General features: G+C 47.3%; 1 protein-coding gene across 1 annotated transcript in view; it reads left to right on the forward strand.

Annotated features, from left to right (window-relative positions):
- The window catches only part of SCFD2 (sec1 family domain containing 2), a 379,756-nt gene that overhangs the window by 339,225 nt on the left and 17,431 nt on the right, over positions 1 to 23,100 (forward strand). The window contains exon 6 of the mRNA XM_056111373.1: positions 15,459 to 15,604. Within this exon, the coding sequence (XP_055967348.1) occupies positions 15,459 to 15,604 (146 nt within the window). The remainder of the gene's footprint in view (positions 1 to 15,458; positions 15,605 to 23,100) is intronic.

Here is a 23,100-nt window from a genome sequence, read left to right on the forward strand (position 1 = left end):
TGGCTCACCTGGCTCTGCCTATGGTGCCCAGAGCACTGCCAGGAGTTATCCCTGATTTACAGAGTCAGGAATAAGCCCTGAGCACCCCCAGATGTGGCCCAAAAACGAAGGGAAGGAAGAAAGACAAGCAACATTACTCTCACCGAGGCTGAGAGTGAAGATTGATGAACAAATGAGCAAATGAAATAAGATTGTAACAGCCACTGCGCAGGCTTCTTGACAGAACAAATTAATTCTAAGCCCATTATGTCTTAATTATGAGTACGGAGCACTTGAGTTGTAGCTCCATCTTAAATATTCATCACACAGACAGCCAAGCCCTTGACTTGTTAGCAGATTACCAATTAGCCTGGTGCCAGGACGTACTTGCCAGCAATAAAAGGAAGCTTGTCTTCATTTAAATTGACCTTTCTCCTGATTCTTTGCTTAAACTTGGGCTTTTTTTACTATCCCTATGCTATATTTTTAATCATCATAATTACTTGTTGATTGATGGCCGACTGTGGTAAAAATATATCTTAAATCTGGGCTCTTAGGGCTGAAGCAATAGCACAGCAGGTAGGGCGTTTGCCTTGCATGGAGCCAACCCAGTTTCGATTCCCAGCATCCCATATGGTTCCCTGAGCACCGCCAGGAGTGATTCCTGAATGCAGAACCAGGAGTAACCCCTGTGCAACGCCAGGTGCAACCCAAAAAGAAAAAAAAATCTGGGCCCCCAGTTCTGCCCCCCTTTAAATTATAGTTTTACCATGTCTTGGCTGTGTAACCTTGGGCAAGTTCCTCAGTCTCTCTGCTGTGCCTCCTTTTCACCATATGCAAAAAGGGGGCGGGGGTACTGAGAGCACCCATTTTTGAGGGATATTTATGAGGGCAGAATGAATACACATAAAATGCAGTGCTCAGAATAGCACTCAGAAAAGAGTAAGTGCTCAATAAACTTCCAACTATTATGTTTCACTTCAGCACTGCGGGGAAAGGCAAAGCACGTTTGATACTGCAGAAAGTATTGTTCTGTTTGCTTTGGCGTCTCATGCTTAGACGAGTGCCACATGATACGCACTCCGTATTTGCTGTGCAAATCAATCAATACATTCTACCCTCTTGAAATTGAAAAGCCAGCCTAGTCCTCGGTTCCTTTCCTGGAATAATAGAGTTTTCTTCCCGCCAGGCTCCCCTTTTTTTAAAAAAAAAAAACAGTATTTATTAGTATTATAATTAGGGAACAGGGAACAGGTTTATAACAGTGTTGACATTTATGGTCTTGGTGCACAGTTACTGCACCCTACCTAGCACCTGAAAAACCCCCACCCCCATTGGACAGTCAGGTTTGAGCCTGCAGTGACAAGACACGTAGGGCCTCACTGGATGGGGGTGGAACTGGCCCTTTCCTCCCTGCCCCAATGAGACCCTGGGTCACCGCCCACAATTGGCCTCTCTGGCTCCTGATCAAGCTGCTTAATGGCCATGATCCCAGAAACTCAGGAACAAATCTCGGAACCCAGCAGGTTTTAGCAGAAATCCCTCCAGATTTAATTGTTAAAATTTCGGAATTCCAAAATTGTGCGGCCACTACTGCTGCTACGCAACATCATCTGTTATTCATAACCAGCAATAGAAAACAAATTGTCTACGGTTGCCTTTTCAGCAGATCTGAGTGTTGGGTTAAAATCCCAAATAATATTGGTGATTCTGGTGTCGAAATATTGAATGTAATCAAAGTAGCGAGAGAGAGTAATGTGGAAATCATCTGCCCCACAGGAAAATGGGCACTGGTGAAGGGACAGGTGTTTTATCATTGTCTGACCGAGACTTAAACCCAAAAGCTTTGTAACTGCTCTCACGGTGATTTAACAAATAAATTTATAAAAAGAAAAAAAACCCAGAAACCCCCACCCCAACCCCTGTCCCATTGTCCTTATGTCACCTCAGGTCTGCCACTTCATCCCTCCACTGCTCGGTAGACCAGTTTTGTAATCCAAGGCCAAGGGTTTGTCATTGTCTGATACTGTCTAGCCCCTTGTTTTGTCTCTCCATCTCCCTCAGACGGGTGAGATCACATTTACCGACTTCCCTTGGCCAATCTTGCCCTTTTTTGAGTCAGGACCAGAGCTCAGGGACTGGAAGGTGACATTTTCCCTGCTCTTGCCAACTCCCTTGCAGACATAGTCTTCGTCTCCAGCCTCGGGGACCCAGGACCCTCTGCCAGTCCTCATTGCATCGCACATCTCACAGCAGCAGAGACCCTTATCTGGGCAGTTGTGCTAACACGCACCAGTTTCCTCCGTGGCCAGCCTGGATGGTTGGCATTGCACTGAACATGGCTCTCTGCCCTCTTCGTGTCATTGCGGTTTAGCAAGGGGGACGCTGTGCAGTCCTGTGGAGAATGTCTGGGCCTCTGGGTGGAATCCCAGTGGGTGTCCCATGTACCCCCACCAGCCGGTCTCTTCCAGACGGCAGCCCCACTCTTCTCCGACCCACACCCCCTGATGTGCATGAGCAGGCCTCCAGCCTCAGGAGAAGTCTCCCTTTCCAAGCGTCTTCATCCTGAAGGAATTCTTGCCGCTTGGCTGTTTACCATGGCTGCTGGCACAGTGCCCGGCTTCTTCATGCCTGCCTGACCTGGCCTTTCTCTGACTTTAGTTTCTCCCCCGCCCCCCGCCGCCCGTTACTCAGCCTCTGAGGTTTCCTGATACCACCCCCAAACCCAAACCCATTTCTGCCCCAGGGCCATTGCATGTACTGCCTTGGTGCCCGCCCAAAAACACTCTTTTCCAAGAATCTGCAAGCCTTCTCTACTCCTTTCTGAAGGGTTTCTGCCAAGAATGCCAATTCCCTATGAAGTCCACTTTGATCACAACTTAAAGAGTGCATCCCTCCAACTTTCCTTCCAAGCACTATTCTCTAATGATGCATTTTGGGTTTTGCACTCATTTCTGTTATCTGCCCTAGTTCTAGAAACCTTAACAGCAGATGCTGTTTCTTCAGGGTCTCGCTAGTAGTCAACACTTGATCAATCTATATGCATGTTATAAAGGGGGGTGGGCGGGGGAGGGACAAAAAGAATAAACATATATGTGTTTGTAAATGTCACCAAAGTATTTTAGGAGAATCTGAAGGAGAGGTGTCAGAGAGAGGACAGCGGGGAGTGCACTTGTCTTGCCAACCTCTGTTTGATCCCTGGCACCCCATACAGTCCTCTAAGCCCCGCCAGGAGTGATCCCTAAGCACAGAACCAGGAGTAGTCCCTGAGCACTGCCTGGTATAGGCAGAGTGCCCAGGGATTGCCCAATGCATGCCCGGCACTCAGGGATTACCCAGCACCCAGGGATCACCCAGCACCCAGGGATCACCCGGCACCCAGGGATCACCCAGCACCCAGGGATCTCTCATCACACAGGGATTACCTGGCACCCAGGGATCACCCGGCACCCAGGGATTGCCCGGTGCTGGCTGTTGGGACGGGGACCTCTGCAGAAGTGGCTAGAGTGGCTGTTCCCAGGAGCTGCTGCCACCAGCACGTTCCCGAGAGCTCCGGGCCTGAGACTTGTTCCTGATTGGCCCTCAGAGCGGCCGACCAGAGCCCATGCTTCCTGTGCTGAAGCCTGAAGCCACCGGCCTGCCATGTCTCGTAGGTTTTTTCCACCTTTCTCAGTTTCCAGAGGAAGTTTCTGTCTCTCATCCCACCCCACGTTCGTCACCTTTCCTGAACCCCATCCCAGGGTCAGCCCTCTGCACCGCCCCCTCAGCTGGGCCCCCGTGCCCTCACCACTAGCCCTGGCCCGCTACCACCTGCGACCTTGGGGGCTGCCCACCTGGAGGGTCCAGGTCGATCATTTCTTGGACGGAGGCCCCACAGGAATTCTCACCACTGTAAAGTTTTTTATTTCCAAGGTAGCAATCAACTTGCCTTCTCAGGGGCAATGGGGCTGAGTCAGGGCTCTGCAGTGAGACGTATCTGATGTCCATAAGGCCCAGACCAGACATTTGCTCTTTATTTTTTTTTTAATTTTTTTTGCTTTTGAGGTCACACCCAGCGAAGCTAAGGGGTTACTCCTGGCTCTGCACTCAGGAATTACTCCTGGCAGTGCTTGGGGGACCATATGGGGTGTCAGAAATTGAACCCAGGTCGGCTGCGTGCAAGGCAAACACCCAACCCGCTGTGCTATCACTCCAGCCCCATTTGCTCATTAATTTCCCAAACATCCCCCACCCATCACCCATCTTGTAGGGTAGGTGCTTTGAGGCCAGGTTCCCCTTACACGAACTTGGAGTTAGGCGGTCTCTGCCCAACAGCAAGTGACAGTTCTTCTCTGTCCACAGATGCATGGTGTCCCTGTAGACATGTCACTGGCAGAGCTTAGCTCTGGCCGAGGTGGATGGAGAGGGTATATCTCCGTGGGAGCCTGAGAGTTGGGGGTGGCAGAGGGGGCATCAGGACAGGGAAGAAGCTTCTCGAAGGCAGCAGCCATTGGTCACCCTCCACCCCGACAGGGAGCCTCGTGCTGGCCTCTGAGACTTGGGACAGCTGCTATCTTTCTTTTCTCCATCCTCCTGTCAGCTTTCCTGTGTTCTCTGTACTGAATGAGCCCAGCCCCCCATCCAGGCTCCTGCTCGCCTCAAGTTGGGGCAGGGGTGATATTTTTATCCTCCTCGGGGCCATGGGCTCCTTGGCAGCCCTCTCTGGACTCCATCCCATCTCTGAGTCAGGCACTGCTAACCCACCCACGAATCCACGCTGCCTGCAAAAGAAAATACAGAAAAGTGATAGATAAGAGGCCTGGTCTGGCGGGAGCTCCAATTTCAGGCGTGGCCCTGCTGGCTGAGTTCAGGGGAGAGTTACAGCGGCAGGTGTGGGGAGCCCTAGAGCAGAGGCCCAGGGTGGTTTTGTGTGAGTTGTGTGTGTGGTGGGGGGTGAGGGAGGCATCTCATTTGATCTGGGTGCTGCTGGAGAGGAAAATAAACTCCATTTGCTCTGCTATTCTTTCAAGAAACAAAAGGACTGAAAGAAACTTTAGGCCAATAAGCTCCCCTTTGATTCTTCCCTTTTCCTCAAATAGATGCGAAAGTGATCCCTTATTATTAGCCACCCAGCCTTCGCCCCAAATCTAAATGAAAAGACACTCTGTCCCGTCCTGCTCGGAGTCTCATGCTAAAAGCTCCCTGGGCTCAGCACTCAAGAGACTTTCAGAAAAGAAAGACTGCTCAGATTTTTAAAATCCTTCTCGATGACAGTGAGAACAGAGGCAGGGGACCGCTGGGCAGGCGGTTGAAAGGTTTTTAATGAGCTGTGATTTGACCTCGGATCTCATCCTTTTCTCCAAATGGACAATTAGCTGGAGCACAGGCTTCTAATCAGCAGACATGCCCAACCCCAGTGATTGATTCATTGTCGCTTAGATAAGAATGTATTTCACAGGGACAAGACACAGCCAGAAATGGCTCCGTGTCATTCCCAGACCCTCCCTCCACCTCGCTGGTATTTCGGTAGAAATCCTCCATGGACAGTCAATGCCTAGGGATGAGGCTCAGTGGCAGAACGCTTGCCTGGCAGACACGAGGCGAAAAGTAGAAGGCCCAGTACCACCCCACATGTGACATTCATGTGTGATGTGATATTGCTCGGCGCGATCCCCGGTGTACCACAGCCAAGCATGCGACCCCCGAACACAGCAACAATAAGGAAGGGAAGCAGGAAGAATGAAAGTCTTTTCTGGGAAATAGACCTTAGAAACTATTTGTCAAACCAGTGATGAGACAGAACCAAGTTTCAGATGGCCAGAGAAGCAGGATGTCACCCTTGATGCCTTGATGTATATTTGGCAGCTCCCTTCTGGGCCCACACTTCCAAAAGACCTTCTAGGTGGTCTTTGGGGGAGTGCTGGGTCTTCCCTTGCCACTGTGACAGGATGGATCACTCCTCTCCTCTCAACACACACACACACACACACACACACACACACACACACACACACACACACACGACAGAATGAAGACAGTAGCTCTCAATCAAAGATGCCCCTTGATGGGGCACAGACTCATTTACTGCAGAGGGGGATTCCTTCCCCACTAAAAATCAGTAAGGGCAGTCTATCCTCCACCCAAAGAGAAAGAGAGCGTGCCCAGCAAACCTTCTCTGCCCTCAGGTCACCTCCATTCTCTTGCTCTCTCCTTGTTGCTGCCGCAGCCTCTCTCAAAACACCTCAGGCAGGGACACCTAAGGAACCTGGGCATGATAACATGAAGGTGCTGGTCAGATCCCACGTGTGGCACGTGGTGGCCACGGCATTTCTGTGCCTGCAGTACAGCCTTGGTTTCTGTACAGTCACGTGACCTCAGCCTTTTGTCATGGGGTCCTAGAAAGTGTAGCCCAACCCGCAGGTGCCTCGCCCTAGAACAGCTTGGAAAACTCCCTGAGACAAGCAGCCTCCCAAGTCAGCCCTCGGAGCCCAGCAAACCACTCTGATTCTTCAGTCACCCAGAATGTCAATACACTGGAAAGGGGACAGACATACTGTATAGTGGGAGAGTTAGAAAGCCCTGGAAGCACTTGACCCGTTAGGAAACACAGGTCATGAGAACCAGGTCTGGGAACTAGTCTGGCTCACTGCCCCCAGCCAGTGTGTGTGTGTGTGTGTGTGTGTGTGTGTGTGTGTGTCTGTGTCTGTGTGTGTGTCTGTGTGTGTGTCTGTGTGTGTGTCTGTGTGTCTGTGTCTGTGTGTGTCTGTGTGAGTGTCTGTGTCTGTGAGTGTCTGTGTCTGTGTGTCTGTGTCTGTCTGTGTCTGTGTCTGTGTGACTCTGTGTGTCTATATCTGTGTCTGTGTGTCTGTGTGTGTCTATGTGTGTATCTGTGTGTGTCTGTGTAGGGGCGGCGGGGAGGGGGAAGGGGAGGCGGTTTTGAAGACAAATCCATCATTAGTATCTCTGCTCATTCCCTCCTGTCATGACAGATTTCATTCCTGGAGAAGTGGCCCAAAGTCAAAATGACATGGAAAAGATCTGCTTTTCCTACTTCTTGATAACAGGAGCTTATCCAATCAAGCCTGCTTTTTCTTAAAAGAGCCTCAGATCAGTGTCAGAGCAAATCAGGGAGTTTGAACCCCAGCACCAGGAAGAGAGAAGGGAAATTGACAAAGCGAGTTCTTAAACATTCTCCTGCCGCTTTTCCCTCCTTCAGGCGTTCCCACCATGTTCCAAAGCCTTGAGTTGGAGCTGGAATTCTGGCCAGTCACATCCTCCCTCAACTGTACAAATCCTTCCACGTCCACCACACAGCGCACGCCTGCCTAATAATAATAGATTTCAGCTGTCATCTCTGCCCTTTCTTTCTTTTTTTTTTTCAGCTGCTTTAAAAACTTGAATTTGCTAGAGGCCTTTAAAAGTAGTAAGACTGGTTTTCTTAATTTCATAATGTTTGTTTAAGGTCACAGCTGATGCATTTAAGAGATTCTGAAATACTCGTGTTATGCAGCATAATTCCAGAATAAACAAACACCCGTGACACGACCAGCCATTCCTGCCTGTCCCTCTGTGTCCCCACCACCCCAAGCTCCCAATCTCTCTCCTTAAATCAGTTTTTCTTTCTTATATGTGTCTACCTAAACCGCATCAAGTATAGTTGTGTTTGTTGAACAGGAAACTTTTAGGCAGCGGACTTGAGGTTTGCTCATCTAAAGTCGCCTTTTTTGGGGAGTTGATCCACTTAGGGACCAAGGCTGCAATTACTAAAAAACATCTGGGAGCCCTTTGTTTGAAATTTCCTGCAGAGAGAGTTTATCGGCTGCGGGAGAAAGTCACTACTGCCACTTGCCAACACATTTGGTCAGATTCCACTCTTTTTCCTGTCACTTCTAGATTCTCCCCACTCATCTATTTCTGGGACTGCCTGGTGGGTGTGTTCCGTGAGCCAGATGCTGTCCCAGGGGCCAGCGAGGAGCCTGGCATGCTCTCCCACGCCCAGCACAGTCCAGGCCCACCCCCTCCTCTCCTTCCCTTTCTCCTTGGTCATCTATGGGATAACAAGAGGCAGCAGACTAAAAGACTCCAGAATCCTGAGCAGGAGTTAGTGAACCAAGGGTCCTTGGGACCCTTGGGACCTACTGACCCATGAGGAGATTGGTGGGGAGGGGTAGCACCTGCATGGAGACCTCCAGAGAGAAGCACTGGGAGGCCTTATGGAAGGAGCCAACCTTTGTGGACCCTCACCCAGATGTTTCTGATTGATTTTTGGACTTTGACCAGTCACACCGACACACTAACCCAAGCCTGTTTATAAAGCGATCTCCATGCCTTGCTGTGTGTTGTGGAAGAGTGTTTCTCAACCTTTTCCCAACTGTATCCCCATCCTACCTTGTTTCCTTCCTTGGGTCCCCACTGTCCTGCCAGTTGGTCCCCACTCTCCCCCACAGTCTCATGCTGTGTCACATTTACACAATTTTCATCTGTAGTTTCCTTGAAATAACCTGATATTCTGGAGGCCCACCAGGGTTGAAAAACACTAGTGTGGGTCAAGGACTCTGCAAGAAATGGGAAGACCTGCCCTGTAAGAGCAGAAGTCCAATAGCCCGGATTGGGGTATTTGTCTTAGGGGAGGAATTTAAAAGTCACACTAGGTCCTTAACATTAGAGTGATGCCGTGAGTACCATAGTCCATGTAGAATAATACCGTGCCTCAGAGTGTGTGTAGATATGTTTTTCTCTTGTAGATAGTGTCACTATGGTTCATATAAATTTTACACAAGTGATCTCAGGGTGATTAAGTTTAAAACTCAGTTAATTACATTTTACACAAATGTTTAATCCACATGCAGCAGCTCCCATATGCTATCCCATTTGGTGAGATACACAGTTGTTCATGATTGGGTTTCAGTCATAGAACGTTTCAACACCTGCACTTCACCTGTGTACAGTTCCCACCACCAGTGTCCTCAGTTTCCCTCCCACCACACCCCACCCCCAATCTCCCAGTCTGGCAGACATTTTTTCCTCTCTCTCTGATTCTCTCTGTCTCTCTGTGCTGTTCTCTCTCTCTCTCTCTCTCCCTCTCTCTCTCTCTCTCCCTCCCTCCCTCCCTCCCTCCCTCCTCTCTCTCTCTCTTTCCCCTCTCCCTCCTCTCTCTCCATTTAGGCACTTTCGTTAGCAATACTGTCACCGAAAGGGTATTATGCTCTTCACTTATACCTCCTTTCAGCACTTAGTTCTTGTTCAAAGCGATCATTTCCAACTATCTTTGTCATAGTGGTCTCTTCTCTGTCCTAACTGGCTTCGCCTCCAACTTGTGACAAGCTTCCTACGATGGACTAGTCCTCCTGGCCCTCGATTGTTTGGGGGGTATTATTCTCTCTCTTTTTTTAAAATTTCTTTTATTTTATAAAGTAGTTCACAATATTTGATTACATTTACTATTTGAACACCAATCCCACCACCATTATACCTTCTCACCACCATATTTCGGATGTTTCCATCCTGATCCCCAACCCCTGCCCCAAGGCAGAACCAAAATCATTTATTTTGTATTGTTTGTTATGAAAAACCACTGAATATATACCAAAATTTTCCTTAGAGGAAAGATCGTGTGAAAATTTCATCCAGGGGCCATTAAGCCCTTCTATAAGAGATCACTAACATGTTGTTAAAGGTTGAATCTTGTGTGCTTTTATATGTTTATATATGTAAAAAAATATTTCCGTCTAAGATTGGTGGCCTCTTACTTTAAACCCCATCAAATGTGGAGCAGTACTCTTGGAGTATGGGTATAATATGTGAGTTGTTGCACAGCTGCAAATGCGGCCACACGATCCAGGAATAGGTTGACTCGGGGGTGAGGCTCCAGCCAAGCGTGTGGAGAATGGTCGTGAGCGGGGTGGCAGTTGAGTTCTGGAAGTTTCTGTCTGCCAGGGCTGGGTCCCTTGGTGAGGGCTGTGTCTGACCCATGCCCCCTGTGAGGTGCCCTAAGTGAAACAGCCTGGTGTGGGGTCCAGCAGCATGGTTATGGCATCTATCATGTTATGTTCACTTCCGGGAGAAAAGAACATGCAATTCTGGATTGTGGCCGATGACGAGATTATCTGCCACCAGCCAGAGGTGGCTTATGGGTGTGACTGCTGAGTTGCCAGAAGCAGGGGGATGCGACGATGGATCCCCCGTTCCCAGTTCTGTTGAACCCAGAGTTTTCAGTCACAAAGTCCCGCAGGGTATTATTCTCATAATATGTTTTGCTACCCTGTTTTGAACTTTTCTAATAAAAAGTCAGAGTGCCATCAAAAATATAATCATCATTATCCTTTTCTCCTTCAACTTTTGACTGGATAGGCTCATTTCTCTTTTGAATGAAACTCGTAACAAGACAGAAAAGAAATCTATCTCCACACATGCCCCTCACCAAAAGAATTGGCATCCAGAATTGGCATCTGGCAAATGAACTGTCGGATGCTGAAACTCAGGCCCCTCCTCTCTCCAGAGTATCTCCCTGAACCCAGCACATCTGCTCTGCCCTGTGGGCCTGTGGGAGTCCCAGGATTCAGCTGCATCTGTTCCCAGCCCAGTGGTCACCCATGGTACTGGTCACTTTGCAAACTTTAATGAAGCAACCGAGCACACTAATGAAATACGATTCGCGGAGGATATTTCTGTAAAACCCAAATTAAATGCTTTTTACAGATTCTATAAAGATGAGGCATCTCAAAAGGGCTTTTGAATTAGGTGTGTACAGGGTGATTGTAAAAGGCGGTAGGCGGTAGGCAAAAACACATCGCAGTCTAGAACTCTGCCCTCAGGTTGTGCTGCCATTCACCTCCTGTTCACTTTATGGTTTGAGGGTCTGTTTGGGATTTTATTTTCTTTTTTTCTTTTTATTTGTTTTTCCACTTGGGAACACACCCAGTGGTGCTTAGGGGCTCCTCCAAGTTCTGTGGGGTCAGTCCTGGCAATGCTGGGGTGGGAGGGTCCATTATGAGCTGGTGAGCAAACCCCAGACTCAACATGCAAAACTTGCGCTTAGTTTGTTGAATTTTATTTACTTTAATTTTTTTTTCCTTTGGCTTACAATTCTGCTACCAATGGTTTCTCATGGACATTATCCTGTCATCACACCTACCTCCCTCCCTACCCCCTCACCCACCTTCCCTCTCACTGGCCCCCCAACTCAATTGTGTTTCCATTCCCTTGTCATTTTGCCTTTGGATTTTTTTGTTGCTGCCTCACCCTGTATGTTTTCATCCCAGATAAGACCAAGATCACTCTGTTTCTGTCCCTATCTTTCTCACTGACTTCACTTAGCATGAGATTCTCTAGTTCTTTTATTTTTTTATTTTATTTATTTATTTTTTTTGCTTTTTGGGTCACACCGGGCGATGCACAGGGGTTACTCCTGGCTCTGCACTCAGGAGTTACTCCTGGCAATGCCCAGGGGACCATATGGGATGCTGGGAATCGAACCTGGGTCGGCCACATGCAAGGCAGATGCCCTACCCGCTGTGCTATCTCTCCTGCCTTGAGATTCTCTAGTTCTATCCGTGTTGCTGAAAATGGCATGATTTTGTTCTTACGTAGAGCTGCGTAGTGTTCCATTGTGTATATATACTACAACTTCTTTTTTTTAATTTTTTTTATTTTTAAATGAATCACTATGAGGTACAATTACAGACTTACAAACTTTTGTGCTTACGTTTCAGCCATACAATGATCGAGTACCCATCCCTCCACCAGTGCCCATTCTCTACCACCAATGATCCCAGTATCTCTCCCACCACCCCATCCCCCCACCCCACCCCACCTCTGTGGCAGGGCATTCCCTTTTGCTCTCTCTCTCCTTTTGGGTGTTGTGGTTTGCAATAGAGGTATTAAGTGGCCATCATGTTCGGTCTATAGTCTACTTTCAGCTCACATCTCCCATCCTGAGCTGGCCCTCAAGGTACTCTTTACTTGGTGGTCCCTTCTCTATCTCAGCTGCCTTTTCCCCCCAGCAAATGCCACAACTTCTTGATGCATTTATCTGTCGTTGGACATTCAGGTTGTTTCCATATCTTGACAATTGTACTAAGTGAATAGGTGTACCTATATCATTTTAAGTTAATGTTTTTGTGTCTGGGGGATAGATGCCAAGTGGTATTGCTGGGTCATACAGGAATTCTATTTCTTTTTTTCTTTCTTTCTTTCTTTCTTTTTTTTGAGAAATCTCCATATTGCTTTCTGCAGAGGTTGGACTACATGACATTCACACCAGAAGTGGATGAGGGGTTGAAATATCTTTTAAGGAGCCTTCTTGTTAACCCTGAATAGAATTCTACATAGGGCATGGTAGTTTTAAAAAAAGAAAGGAAGAAAGGAACAAACAAATGAACGAACCAACCAACCAAAATAAAACAACAGCGGATACTCAAAGACCTTAGCCTTTCATATCAACAAATATCAGTGCCTCTATTTAAAAATAAATATATCTGTACAGACATGTACAGGTGATATTTTTCTCATGCACATACCCTACCTGTGAGTGATTTCTGAAATTGAAAGGTGGGTGCTGGGCATCTTTGGAAAGGATGCTTCCTAGGCTTACAGCAGTGGTGCCTACCGGAGCCATCCTAATCAGTGGTTCAGTACGGTCAGTCTCACTGAGAAGACTTCAGGATGAGATGCCACTTGCTAGGTTTAATTGTTGTTTTTTTATGCTTTTCATCTTACTTGTATGTGCCAAACATTGAGAGCCAGGGGGAAAGACTCCACCTTCCAAACAATGGCTTAAATAGAGAAAAGGCATTGTCAGCCTGCAGGATGAATGAGGAAGTTACGACCTCAGACCTCAGTGCCGAGCACACTCTGGTCACTCACACTCCCTGCTGACCTTTCTTCAAACTGTCCCTCAAGCTTCCAGAAGCACCCCCTCCCCCTGCTTCAGGGGCGGGACAAGAGGGCAAGGAAGAAAACTAGGACCTGAGTTTCTCTACCCCTGGGCCAGCGTGAGACCCAGAGCCTGTCTCAGGTATGTTGGGCCATGTGGGGCTTCTGGACCAGACTCAAATGGTAGAGTGGGGGGAGGAGTCTTTAGAACTATGAGGAAAAAATCATAGTTTTTAATCACTAGGAAGGAAACTTTCTAAACCAATCAGATGTGGGGGGAGGAGTCTTTAGAACTATGAGAAAAAAATCATAGTTTTTAATCACTAGGAAGGAAACTTTCTTAAACCTGGTCTAGTCCTTGCCTCCTCTTACCCCCAAGCTTCTCTAGCCATACAGGTGATATGCTGTGTGTGTGTGTGAGCATATGTGTGAGTCTGTGAGAGAGTGTGTGTGACAGAAACCAAGAGTCAGAGAAATGGAGCGATGCTTGTGATGAGCAGAACTTGAGACTGGAAGCAATCAGCAGCCAGGTGATGCGACATCCAGGCGTCGTTCCTCAGACCTCCAGGTGACAAGCCAGAGTGATGGAGCAGATATAGGTTGAGCCTGTCTGGGCCTGCAGGAGCACTTCCTGTGCCCCGCTCCCCTATCCTGAAAGTGGGGAAGATTCTGTCTCCTGGCTTGCAAGGGTGAGGTGAGGCGTTATACTGTAGCAGACCCACAGTTCTTCAGTGTCAAAAAATAATCATCCTTGACTCTGAAAATTTGCTGGATAAAAAAAAAATGTGTAGACCAATAATGTAACGACGAGAGCACTTGCCTTTCTTGTAGCTGATTGGGTTGGATTGCTGGCATCCCACATGGTCCCTCAAGCACCACCAGGAGTGATTCCTGGGTACAAAGCTAGGAGTGACCCCTGAGCATCGCTGGCTATGACATCCCCCCAGAAAACAATTTTTTTTTTTTTTTGCTTTTTGGGTCACACCTAGTGATGCACAGAGGTTACTCCTGGCTCTGCACTCAGGAATTGCTCCTGATGGCTCTCAGGGGACCATATGGGATGCTGGGAATCAAACCGGAGTTGGCCTCATGCAAGGCAAACGCCCTACCCACTGTGCTATCACTCCAGCCCCTAAATAAATTTTTTTAAGTGTGTCTGGTCCTAATTTATTTTTTCGCTAGGAATTGAACCAGCACCTTACAGATATGACATATACACAGCTAATATATTTTTTATGTAACAACATTTAAAAACATAAACATTTATTGATCATTAATTGCATTTTGTCTAATTTTAGTGTTAATTATTTTTCTTATGATTATATAGGATTTATTTTATAGATATTAATCCCACACCTATTTATCCTATTTCATCATTCTTCCTCAACTTGTTTATCATCCAAACGCAGAGCGAAACTAAATTTGAAATAAATCATAAATAGAAAAGCAGTAGGGCGTTTGCCTTGCACGCAGCCAACATGGCTGACCTGAGTTCGATTCCTCCGCCCCTCTCGGAGAGCCCGGCAAGCTACCGAGAGTATCTCGCCCGCACGGCAGAGCCTGGCAAGCTCCCCGTGACGTATTCAATATGCCAGACACAGTAACAACAAAGTCTCCAATGGAGATGTTACTGGGCCCGCTCGAGCAAATCGATGAACAACAGGAGGGCCTCGAGCAACTTCTTTTTTATCCCTCTTTGGAGCCTTTCTCTTTCATTTCAGCATTGTATGTGCCTAGAAAGAACCATGGTTCATACAAGAAGATAATGATTAATATTTCTTGGAATGGAAAATAATGAAAAGCCTAATACAGCTTTTAAAATTCTCAGTGGAATACTTTGTAATGTTTTTTTTTTTAAATAGCTTTCCTGTTTTTAACTTTTCTAATAAAAACTCAGGGTGCCATCAAAAAAAGTAACCATTATTATCCTTTTCTGTGTGTATGTGTTTTTCAACTTCTAACTTATTCAGGCTCATTTCTCCTCCTTTAACAAGATAGAAAATAAATCCACCTAAGTTTCAAAACTTAGTCTAAGTTTCAAAAAGAGAAACAGAATCATTGCCAACAACCATCTTCTTATTAGGGCCCTCTTGGTTTTAGCAGCTTTGAGCTTTTTTTGAAATCTGCCACAGTCTTGGTCCACCCACTCGACACAGGCTAGACCCTGCAAGTTCTGTTCTGGGTGCCACCTGGTGATTGCTCTTGTGTTCTGTAGGAAGTGCTGGTGGGGTCCAAGGGAGAGGACCCATCCCAACTCTCCCTGGTATTTTCTTCTGTGTCTCATAATATTTTCCCAAGTCTGAGTTCTGAAGATCTTGGACCCAGGGGAGTTTTCTCTCTGAGAAACTTCTGCCGTCTCTGGCTGGAAGCCAGTGGCTGCGATTCCAGGCCATGCCGTGTTCTACTTTTGTCAAAGGCATTTATCCTCAGTAGGTTTCCTTGCCTGTGGATGACTGAAATAACCCAGTTGGTGAACAGCCAGAGTGGAGGAGGTGGGGGAGGGAAGAAATTAGTGTTTAAAAAAAAAAAAATCCCCAACTGTGTTCTCTCCAGCTCAAGCTGTTGTGATTAAAAACTTTTCATTTCAATATTTGTTCACCCAAGAAAATCTCTCTGGATGATTTCAGGCTGTGATTCTTCAACTGACGTGACGCTTCCCAAATCCAAAATTGTGCTGGATGAACTCTTCGCTTCGCTTCGGGACGTTGCTGGAGCCCGAACACTCATGAAACAGTTTAAGTCTGTCTACGTTCCTGGAAGTCAGACCCATCAGGCAAGTACATCTGGTTTCAAGTCATCATCCGATCTGTTTTGTGTTTGTGAGAGGCAGAGACAATAATGGAAGCTTCCATTTCAGCTTCTCTAAAAGGATGGGCGTGTTCTGGTTGGTGTTTTTGTTTGTTTGTTTTGTTGTGTTTTCACTTGGGGGTACCACTTCGAAGCGAGGGGGCGGGGGAGCAAAGTGGAGGCTGCTGTAATAGAGGTGGAGCTGGGGGTCTCCCACATGCAGTATGTGTGTTCTATCACTCAAGCCATATCCCCTGCCCCAAGGATGGGTATTCACACTAAGTCTACTTCCCACCCAAAATCTGGAACTCCCCTGAATCTGAACGTTTATGAATTGGTTCATGTTGTAGCAGAGGTTCTAATGCACTGGGGTGAACTCTTGGAGGCAGTCCCAGTTTCACAGTTTCCTCACACTGACCCTGAGTCAGAGAATCATTACAGAGCTTAGGGCATTTGCCTTGCATATGGCCAACCCAGGTTCGATCCCCAGCACCCTCTATGGTCCCCTGAGCCCTGCCAGGAGTAAGCATGAAACAAAGTCGAATATGGCCCAAAAGAGAACCAAAAAATGCTGACCTGTCCTCTGTATCTCTGGTACCCTTTACACTGGGGGGATTCATTACTGCAGGTGCCAGAGGTAGGGCCCAATCATAAGACCTTTCCTGTTTCTGTTTTTAGATAGCTGATGAGTGTTTCAAACAATTAGAATAATATATTTGCAATACTGTTATAGTTAAGAGAACAGAAGTTAGGGAGGGCAAAAACATCTGTTACTGAACACACCCCTGCAAGGGAGAGGGAGAGAGGGACGGAGGGATGGAGGGAGAGAGGGAATGAGGGAAGAATGTAGGGAGGAAGGGAGGAACAGACAGACAGACGGAGGGAGGGAGGAAGGAAGGAAGGCTGGCAACAAGGGAACCAGGGAGGCAGAGCTCCCAGGAGATCCAGGAAGGCCTCGTGACTTGCCACAGGCACAGGTAGTCAAGGCCAGGTGCCAGTCCCTACCACCAGCACCTCAGAGACCCCCTCCCTGCTGTGCCCTGGTTCTCATGGAGGCCCTGAAAATGTTGGTTGATGCTCCCGATGAGTATCTGAAATCACCCACTGAGATATGCAAGACCCTCAAAACTAGCATGCAACTCCGAAACATAAATTTCCGCCCTGGGTTCAGTGATCTAAGACCCCCCCCACCCCACCACCAGAGGTCCAGATAAAATCACTCAGCTAATGAACCTAGTGTAAGAACTTAGTGTAAGTTCTTCCATTAATATATATAAAATATATACATCTCAGCATTCTTAAATACTGGAGTCATTCTAGATGTGTGACAGGACAGCTAAAAGATGGTGAAATGTAGACTAGAGAACTTTAAGAAGGAAGAGGTACGATGGTTACCTGTGGGAGAACAAACCATTAAATGAATGAAGCCTTTTCAGTCTGATCGTCATTGTGGTGGCTGATTCAACTTTATATAAATCCAGACTAGCTGTAAATCTTGGGCATGATAAGGGTGAAGACTGTTACCTCCCTGCTGCCTCCCTGGCTGTCTTTCCAGACCTCAGACTCTTGTGGAAGGGAAAGTCCCGTACTGCCTTCCCGCCCTGACCCTGAATCACAAACGGCCACGTCGTTTCAGAAAACCCTGCGTCTCACGGGCCTAAAGCCAGAGCTCAGTAGGCAGAGCCACGAGCGTCTCCCGGGGCTCACATAAACAGTGATGCAGACACAGAGAAATGCTGGACTATAGCCATGAACATAGGAGAGATGAAAGCAGACTCAGCGGAGACTGGGTTTGAGTCCGGGTCTCAGGCTCTGCATCTCGGGGAGCCTAACACAGAGGCTGGGGGGACTGGAGAGATAATAGAGGAGTTCGAGGCATCATTTGTCTTGCAGACAGCCAATCCCAGTTCAGTCCCAGGACCCCAGTATATCATTGGGTATGGTCCCCAAAACACATAGTCCCAAAAAGAAGTTTATGATCTATTGGGAGAAAGAAAGACAGAAGGAAAAAAGAAAAAGAAAGAAAGAGAGAAAGAAAGGAGAGAGAGAGAGAGAAAGAGAAAGAGAAAGAGAGAAAAAGAAAGGAAGGAAGAAAAAGGAGGTCCTGTGGCCATATCTTCACACATCCTGCTCAATAAATATTTGTTGGGTGCAGCTGGAATGTAGTACATATGTTGTTATAATAGAGCACAGGATGTGTTGGGATTCAGGGTGTGTGTAATCAGAGAACAAATGTCCAACTAGAATCTGAGTCCAGCTGGGAAGAATTTTGGAGGGTCTTGATGGGTCATTTTGTGACCCGTCCCTCATTCCATTTAGTCCGCAGCCCACAGCACCAGGGAGGTTAGTATTTTCTACCTGGGTCCATATTCTTTCTAACACAAAAGCTATTATCATGTCCCCGGCTCCCCCAGAACAGCCAGAACACTCTAGCCCTGGTTGGGCTCTCACTTCCTATCATAGCTCTGACCAGTGCTCTGTGTCTGGATTCTTTTCCCCTGGATCTCAGTTTCTGCCAACCCAACCTCCCCTCCTTTCCTACTCTCATCACATTGGTTCTCAGAATCACTCTGGTTCCCCTGCCAGAACTAGAAACTCTGCTTTATCCTTCATGGCTTCCCTGAGAAAAATGGGTCCAGAGCTGGGGCCGTAGTACAGCAGGTAGGGTGCTTGCCTTGCACGCAGCCAACATGGGTTTGAGTAGCCAACCTGGGTTTGATCCCCCGCACCCCATATGGTCCCCAAAGCACCTCCAGGAGGTGCTGAATTAGACAGAAACTGCCTCTGGGCTTGCTCACCACCAGCTTCAGAGCTTAGCTCAGTTTCCCACCTAGCCAATGAGTGGAGCGTATGGGTGGATGGATGGTGGCAGATAGGTAGATGAGTGACTTACTGGATGACGGGTGGGTGGCTAGACAGACAGCTTAGTTAAAAATGATAACTCTTAATTTCTGAATTAAGAGCCAGGAATAGCCCCTGAGTTTTCTGAGTGTGGCCCAAAAACTAAAGAAAAAAGAAAGAAAGAAAAAACAGAAAAGAAAAGAAAAATGCACCTGACACAGCACAGATGCAGAAAGTAGACAGTCTCTAGCTTAAGGAGAATGCAGTTTCACACAAAGGATTAAGCACTGTAGCACTGTCCTCCCATTGTTCATCGATTTGCTCAAGCAAGTCCAGTAACATTGTGACTTGTTACTGTGTTGGTATATCAAATACATCACGGGTAGCTTGCCAGGCTTTGCCGTGCGGACGAGATACTCTCTGTAGCTTGCTGGGCTCTCCAAGAGGGGCGGAGAAATTGAACTCGGGTCAGCCAGGTCGGCTACATGCAAGGCAAAAGCCCTACCCACTGTGCTATTGCTCCAGCCCAAGGATTAAGTTACATGTAGTATTTCTAGAAGGATTGGAGGAGTGGGATTCATTCTGGGTCTTTAAAATGAATCCAGAGCTTCAGTGTACCCTCCAGGGGAACCAGAACCTCTGGCACAGTCAGTGGAGTGGGCTTGATGGTGTGATGAGCTGCCATGACAGCGCTGGATTGGAAGAACAGACTGCCCTTGAGAGAGACTGCCTCTAGGCTTGCTCACCACCAGCTTCAGAGCTTAGCTCAGTTTCCCACCTAGCCAATGAGTGGAGCGTATGGGTGGATGGATGGTGGCGGATAGGTAGATGAGTGACTTACTGGATGACGGGTGGGTGGCTAGACAGACAGCTAGATTGAATGGGTGAATATGTGGATGATGGGAGGATGGATGGTGTATGGGCAGGTAGAGAGATGGATTAATGGATAAATGAATGGATGGATCACTTGGTAGGTGGATAGATGCTGCGCTGTGGGTCTTAGTTAAAATGATAACTCTTATATTCTTGATTCATAATGAGAAGAAGGTTAGCACAGAGATGAACAGAACAAACCTTTGACCCAGTGCCTTTGGGCTTATAGCTTAGCCATATGGTGTGAGCTTCAACATCTTATTTTAGCTCCCTGTGAGCAGCACCTTCCCTGTAAGGCACTGATAAAAGTCATGTCCTCATTAATCTGCCTGGACGATCGGTAGAAAGCTCATAGAATGGGAGCTGGCACCTGGACCACACTAAGTATTTGCTATACAATTGTGTAGCAAGGGACAGAACAGACCTTCCTTTGTCCTCCCCTGCCGGAGGAGGGGTACCCAGAGAGGGCGGCTTTCTCCCTGGTAGCTGTTGTGCATGGTAAGAGCTCATGGCTGACACCCATGTGTTTGGAATGGTTCTGTTTGCTTACGGACTGTTGACTGGAAACCCAAGCCCCAGTTTAGCCTGACCAGCCGTGTTGTGCTTTCATTACTTACTGCAAATGTTCCGGCTTAACCTCCGTCCTAAAGGCCATAGTGTCAGTTCCTCAGCTGCAGCAGCAGGAGATTATCCACATGTCCTGGAGCAGGAGCTCCTGAGTGGACCTTTTAGACAAAATATTGCCTGACTCGTGCCTGGCTGGCGTTGGCAGCTGTTTCCAAGAGCTGGGCTGGGCTGCAGGAAATGCTCCCCAGATGTGTGCTAGCGTATGTGTCCCTTGGTACAGGACACACCAGGGGCATCTGGACATGAGCGGTGCCCCTTAAGGCCCTGTCCGTCTCATGCCTGGTGAGTGAGGGCTCTTGGAACTGTCTCTCAGCCTAACCTCCATTAGCAGTGCCCAGCCTGACCACCTGATGTTCTGTCCCAAGTGCTCTGCCCCGTGCTTCCTCCTGATATTGGTAGCTTCATCCCAGACGAGCGAGAATCTATCTCTCCTGGAGGAATCGACAAGGCATAGAATTCAACTGAATAGGAACTTGGCACTGGGCTATCATAAACTTTGTGCAAATTCAAAGTGAAGCAGAATATTTGGGCTTGGGTTCCTTGGATTAAAGCTGAAGGGACTACACCCCAAAGTTTCCAAAGTTATCTGCTGCTATTTGAAGGATGAACAAAGAATGAAGGGGAAGATGGATAGAAAAGCAGACAAATGAACCCCTTTTTCAATATGTCAAAACAAACCATTCCCTTTAAGAAGATGAAAATCAATAATAATAATAATAATAATAATAACAACAACAACAACACACCGTAGGGAAAAGCAAAAATAAACAAGGCATGGAATGGTCAAATAATGCTCAGAGCTATTTTTGAACAGGTGTTTTCCTGTATGGTCTTGGACTGAAAGTTAAACCCTTTCTGCAAGCTTGGTTTTCCTAAATAGTTGATGTTTAGAGACCATTTTGCAGAAAAGGAAAGTATCTTTTGTAGCAAGATGGAGAGTTCTGAGCTACACCAACAGCAGCAGGCAAAGCAAAGGCCACTAGCCCAAGCTCATGGGGATGTGGTTGTGGAAACTGATCTCCTAGGCCGTCACTCACCTACACCTCATTCAAGAAGACAGTGGAGTTCAGCTAATGTCTCAAATGACCTCTGACTTACTTGTAATGCTGTCTTGCATGTGTGAGGTCTCAGGTTGAGTCCCCTGAACTCCCCAAAGAAACAAACCTTATATATTTATGAGAAAATATTATTATATGCAATCTTTTTCAAGAGCCAGATTCAGGTGAGTAAGAGTCTTCTTCACTAATCCCATTATTTCCACCACCAAAAAAAAAAAACCTAAGTGACACACGTATTTTATTTTTCATATTTGATTAAAGATTTTTTTAAAGTGAATTTTTTTCTAGAAGAGATACCAAAGACTTAAAGCAGAAAAGAGATAGGGACAGAGAGATAACACAGTGGGTAGAGCGCTTGTCTTGCATGTCCATGCACCCGGGTTTCATACCTGACATCCCATATGGTCCCCAAAGCACAGCCAGAAGTAATTACTGAGTATCACTGTCACTCTCCTCCCATTGTTCATCAGTTTGCTCAAGTGGGCCCAGTAATGTCTCCGTTGTGAGACTTGTTACTGTGTTTGGCATATTGAGTGCATCACAGGTAGCTTGCTAGGCTTTGCCGTCCAGGTGAGATACTCTCGGTAACTTGCCGGGCTGTCCGAGAGGGGCAGAGGAATTGAACCCAGGTCAGCCAGGTTGGCTGTGTGCAAGGCAAACGCCCTACCCGCTGGGATATGGCTCCAGCCTGAGTATAGAGCCAGAAATAATCCCTGGGCATCACCAGGTGTGGCAAAGAAGGAAAGAAGGAAGGAGTTTCTGGCATAAGACAATCGTTTGAATATCATTTTCAGAATAATTTTTCTACCTTCATGTCTTACCATATCGGGGATCATTTTGGGCTCTACCAAATCTTCAGGCCAGCCTTAGGAGACTAGAACACAGACGTAAATTTTGAGTTTCATGCTCCTGAGCATTTTGCCCTCATAGGGCCCCTCCTCGGTGAAAGTAAAATCTGCTAAAATTTAGTTTCACAGAGCCAAAGAGATAGTACAGCAGGTAGGGTACTTGACTTTTACTTGTCCAATCCAAGTTCAATCCCTGGTAACCCATATGGTACCCCGCACACCACTATAATTGATCCCCAAGCACATAACCAGGAGTAAACCATGAGCACCAGCAGGCGTGACTCTCACCCTCTCACCCTCCACCCCATAAAAGAGAAAAAATATGTATCACATAAAGGCTGGGGCCGATAGCAGAGCAGGTAGGATGTTTGCATTGCATGCGGCCAACCCAGGTTTAATCCCCAGCATCCCATATGGTCCCCCAACCACTGCCTGGAGTAATTCAAATAACCTCTGAGTATCGCCAGATGTGACATATATATGTATATGTGTTGGGTGTGTGTGTGTGTGTATGTGTGTGTGTGTGTGCGCGCGCGTGCCCTGGCAAGCTACCCATGGTGTATTCAATATACCAAAAACAGTAACAATAACAGGTCTCATTCCCCTGACCCTGAAAGAGCCTCCAATATGGCCACGTTGGGAAAGACGAGTAAGGAGAGGCTGCTAAAATCTCAGGGCTGGGATGGATGGAGACGTTACTGGTGCCCGCTCAAGTAAACCGATGAACAACAGGATGACCGTGATACAGTGATATATATGTATGTATCATACATAGTTTTATGGATGCAGACACAAAATCTCTTAGTGTTTACTATTGTCTTTAACCTAAAAGTTCATTTCTCCTTCTGATTTTAAATGTGGGTCTTCCTTTGTGTCCCCCGAAGTCCTCGGCGCCCCGGGCCCTGTGCCTTCCGTGCCTAACAGCGAGGTCAGCCCCTCTGCCCTGGCACCCATTTAGACATCAGGAGCTCCCCGCAGTTTTCTTCGCTGGTTCAGTCCATCCAGAAGCAGGTCCACACAGCTGCCCAGGCGCCACTGCAGTCATCAGAGAGTGGACAGACCTGTGGCCACATGAGGGCCAAGGAACTCAGACAGGAAGTGCTGCCTGAACTACCCCATGCCTCATAGAAAGCCGGTTCCCTGGAACGACAGCACGGACTTAGCTCCCAGCGTTCTCCAGCTCAGGGGAGGAATTCCTCCACGCTCGGCAATACAAGGGTCATTGTACTGGGGAG

Source organism: Sorex fumeus, unplaced genomic scaffold (assembly GCF_029834395.1).
Source record: "Sorex fumeus unplaced genomic scaffold, SorFum_2.1 ptg000013l, whole genome shotgun sequence".
NCBI lineage: Eukaryota > Metazoa > Chordata > Mammalia > Eulipotyphla > Soricidae > Sorex > Sorex fumeus.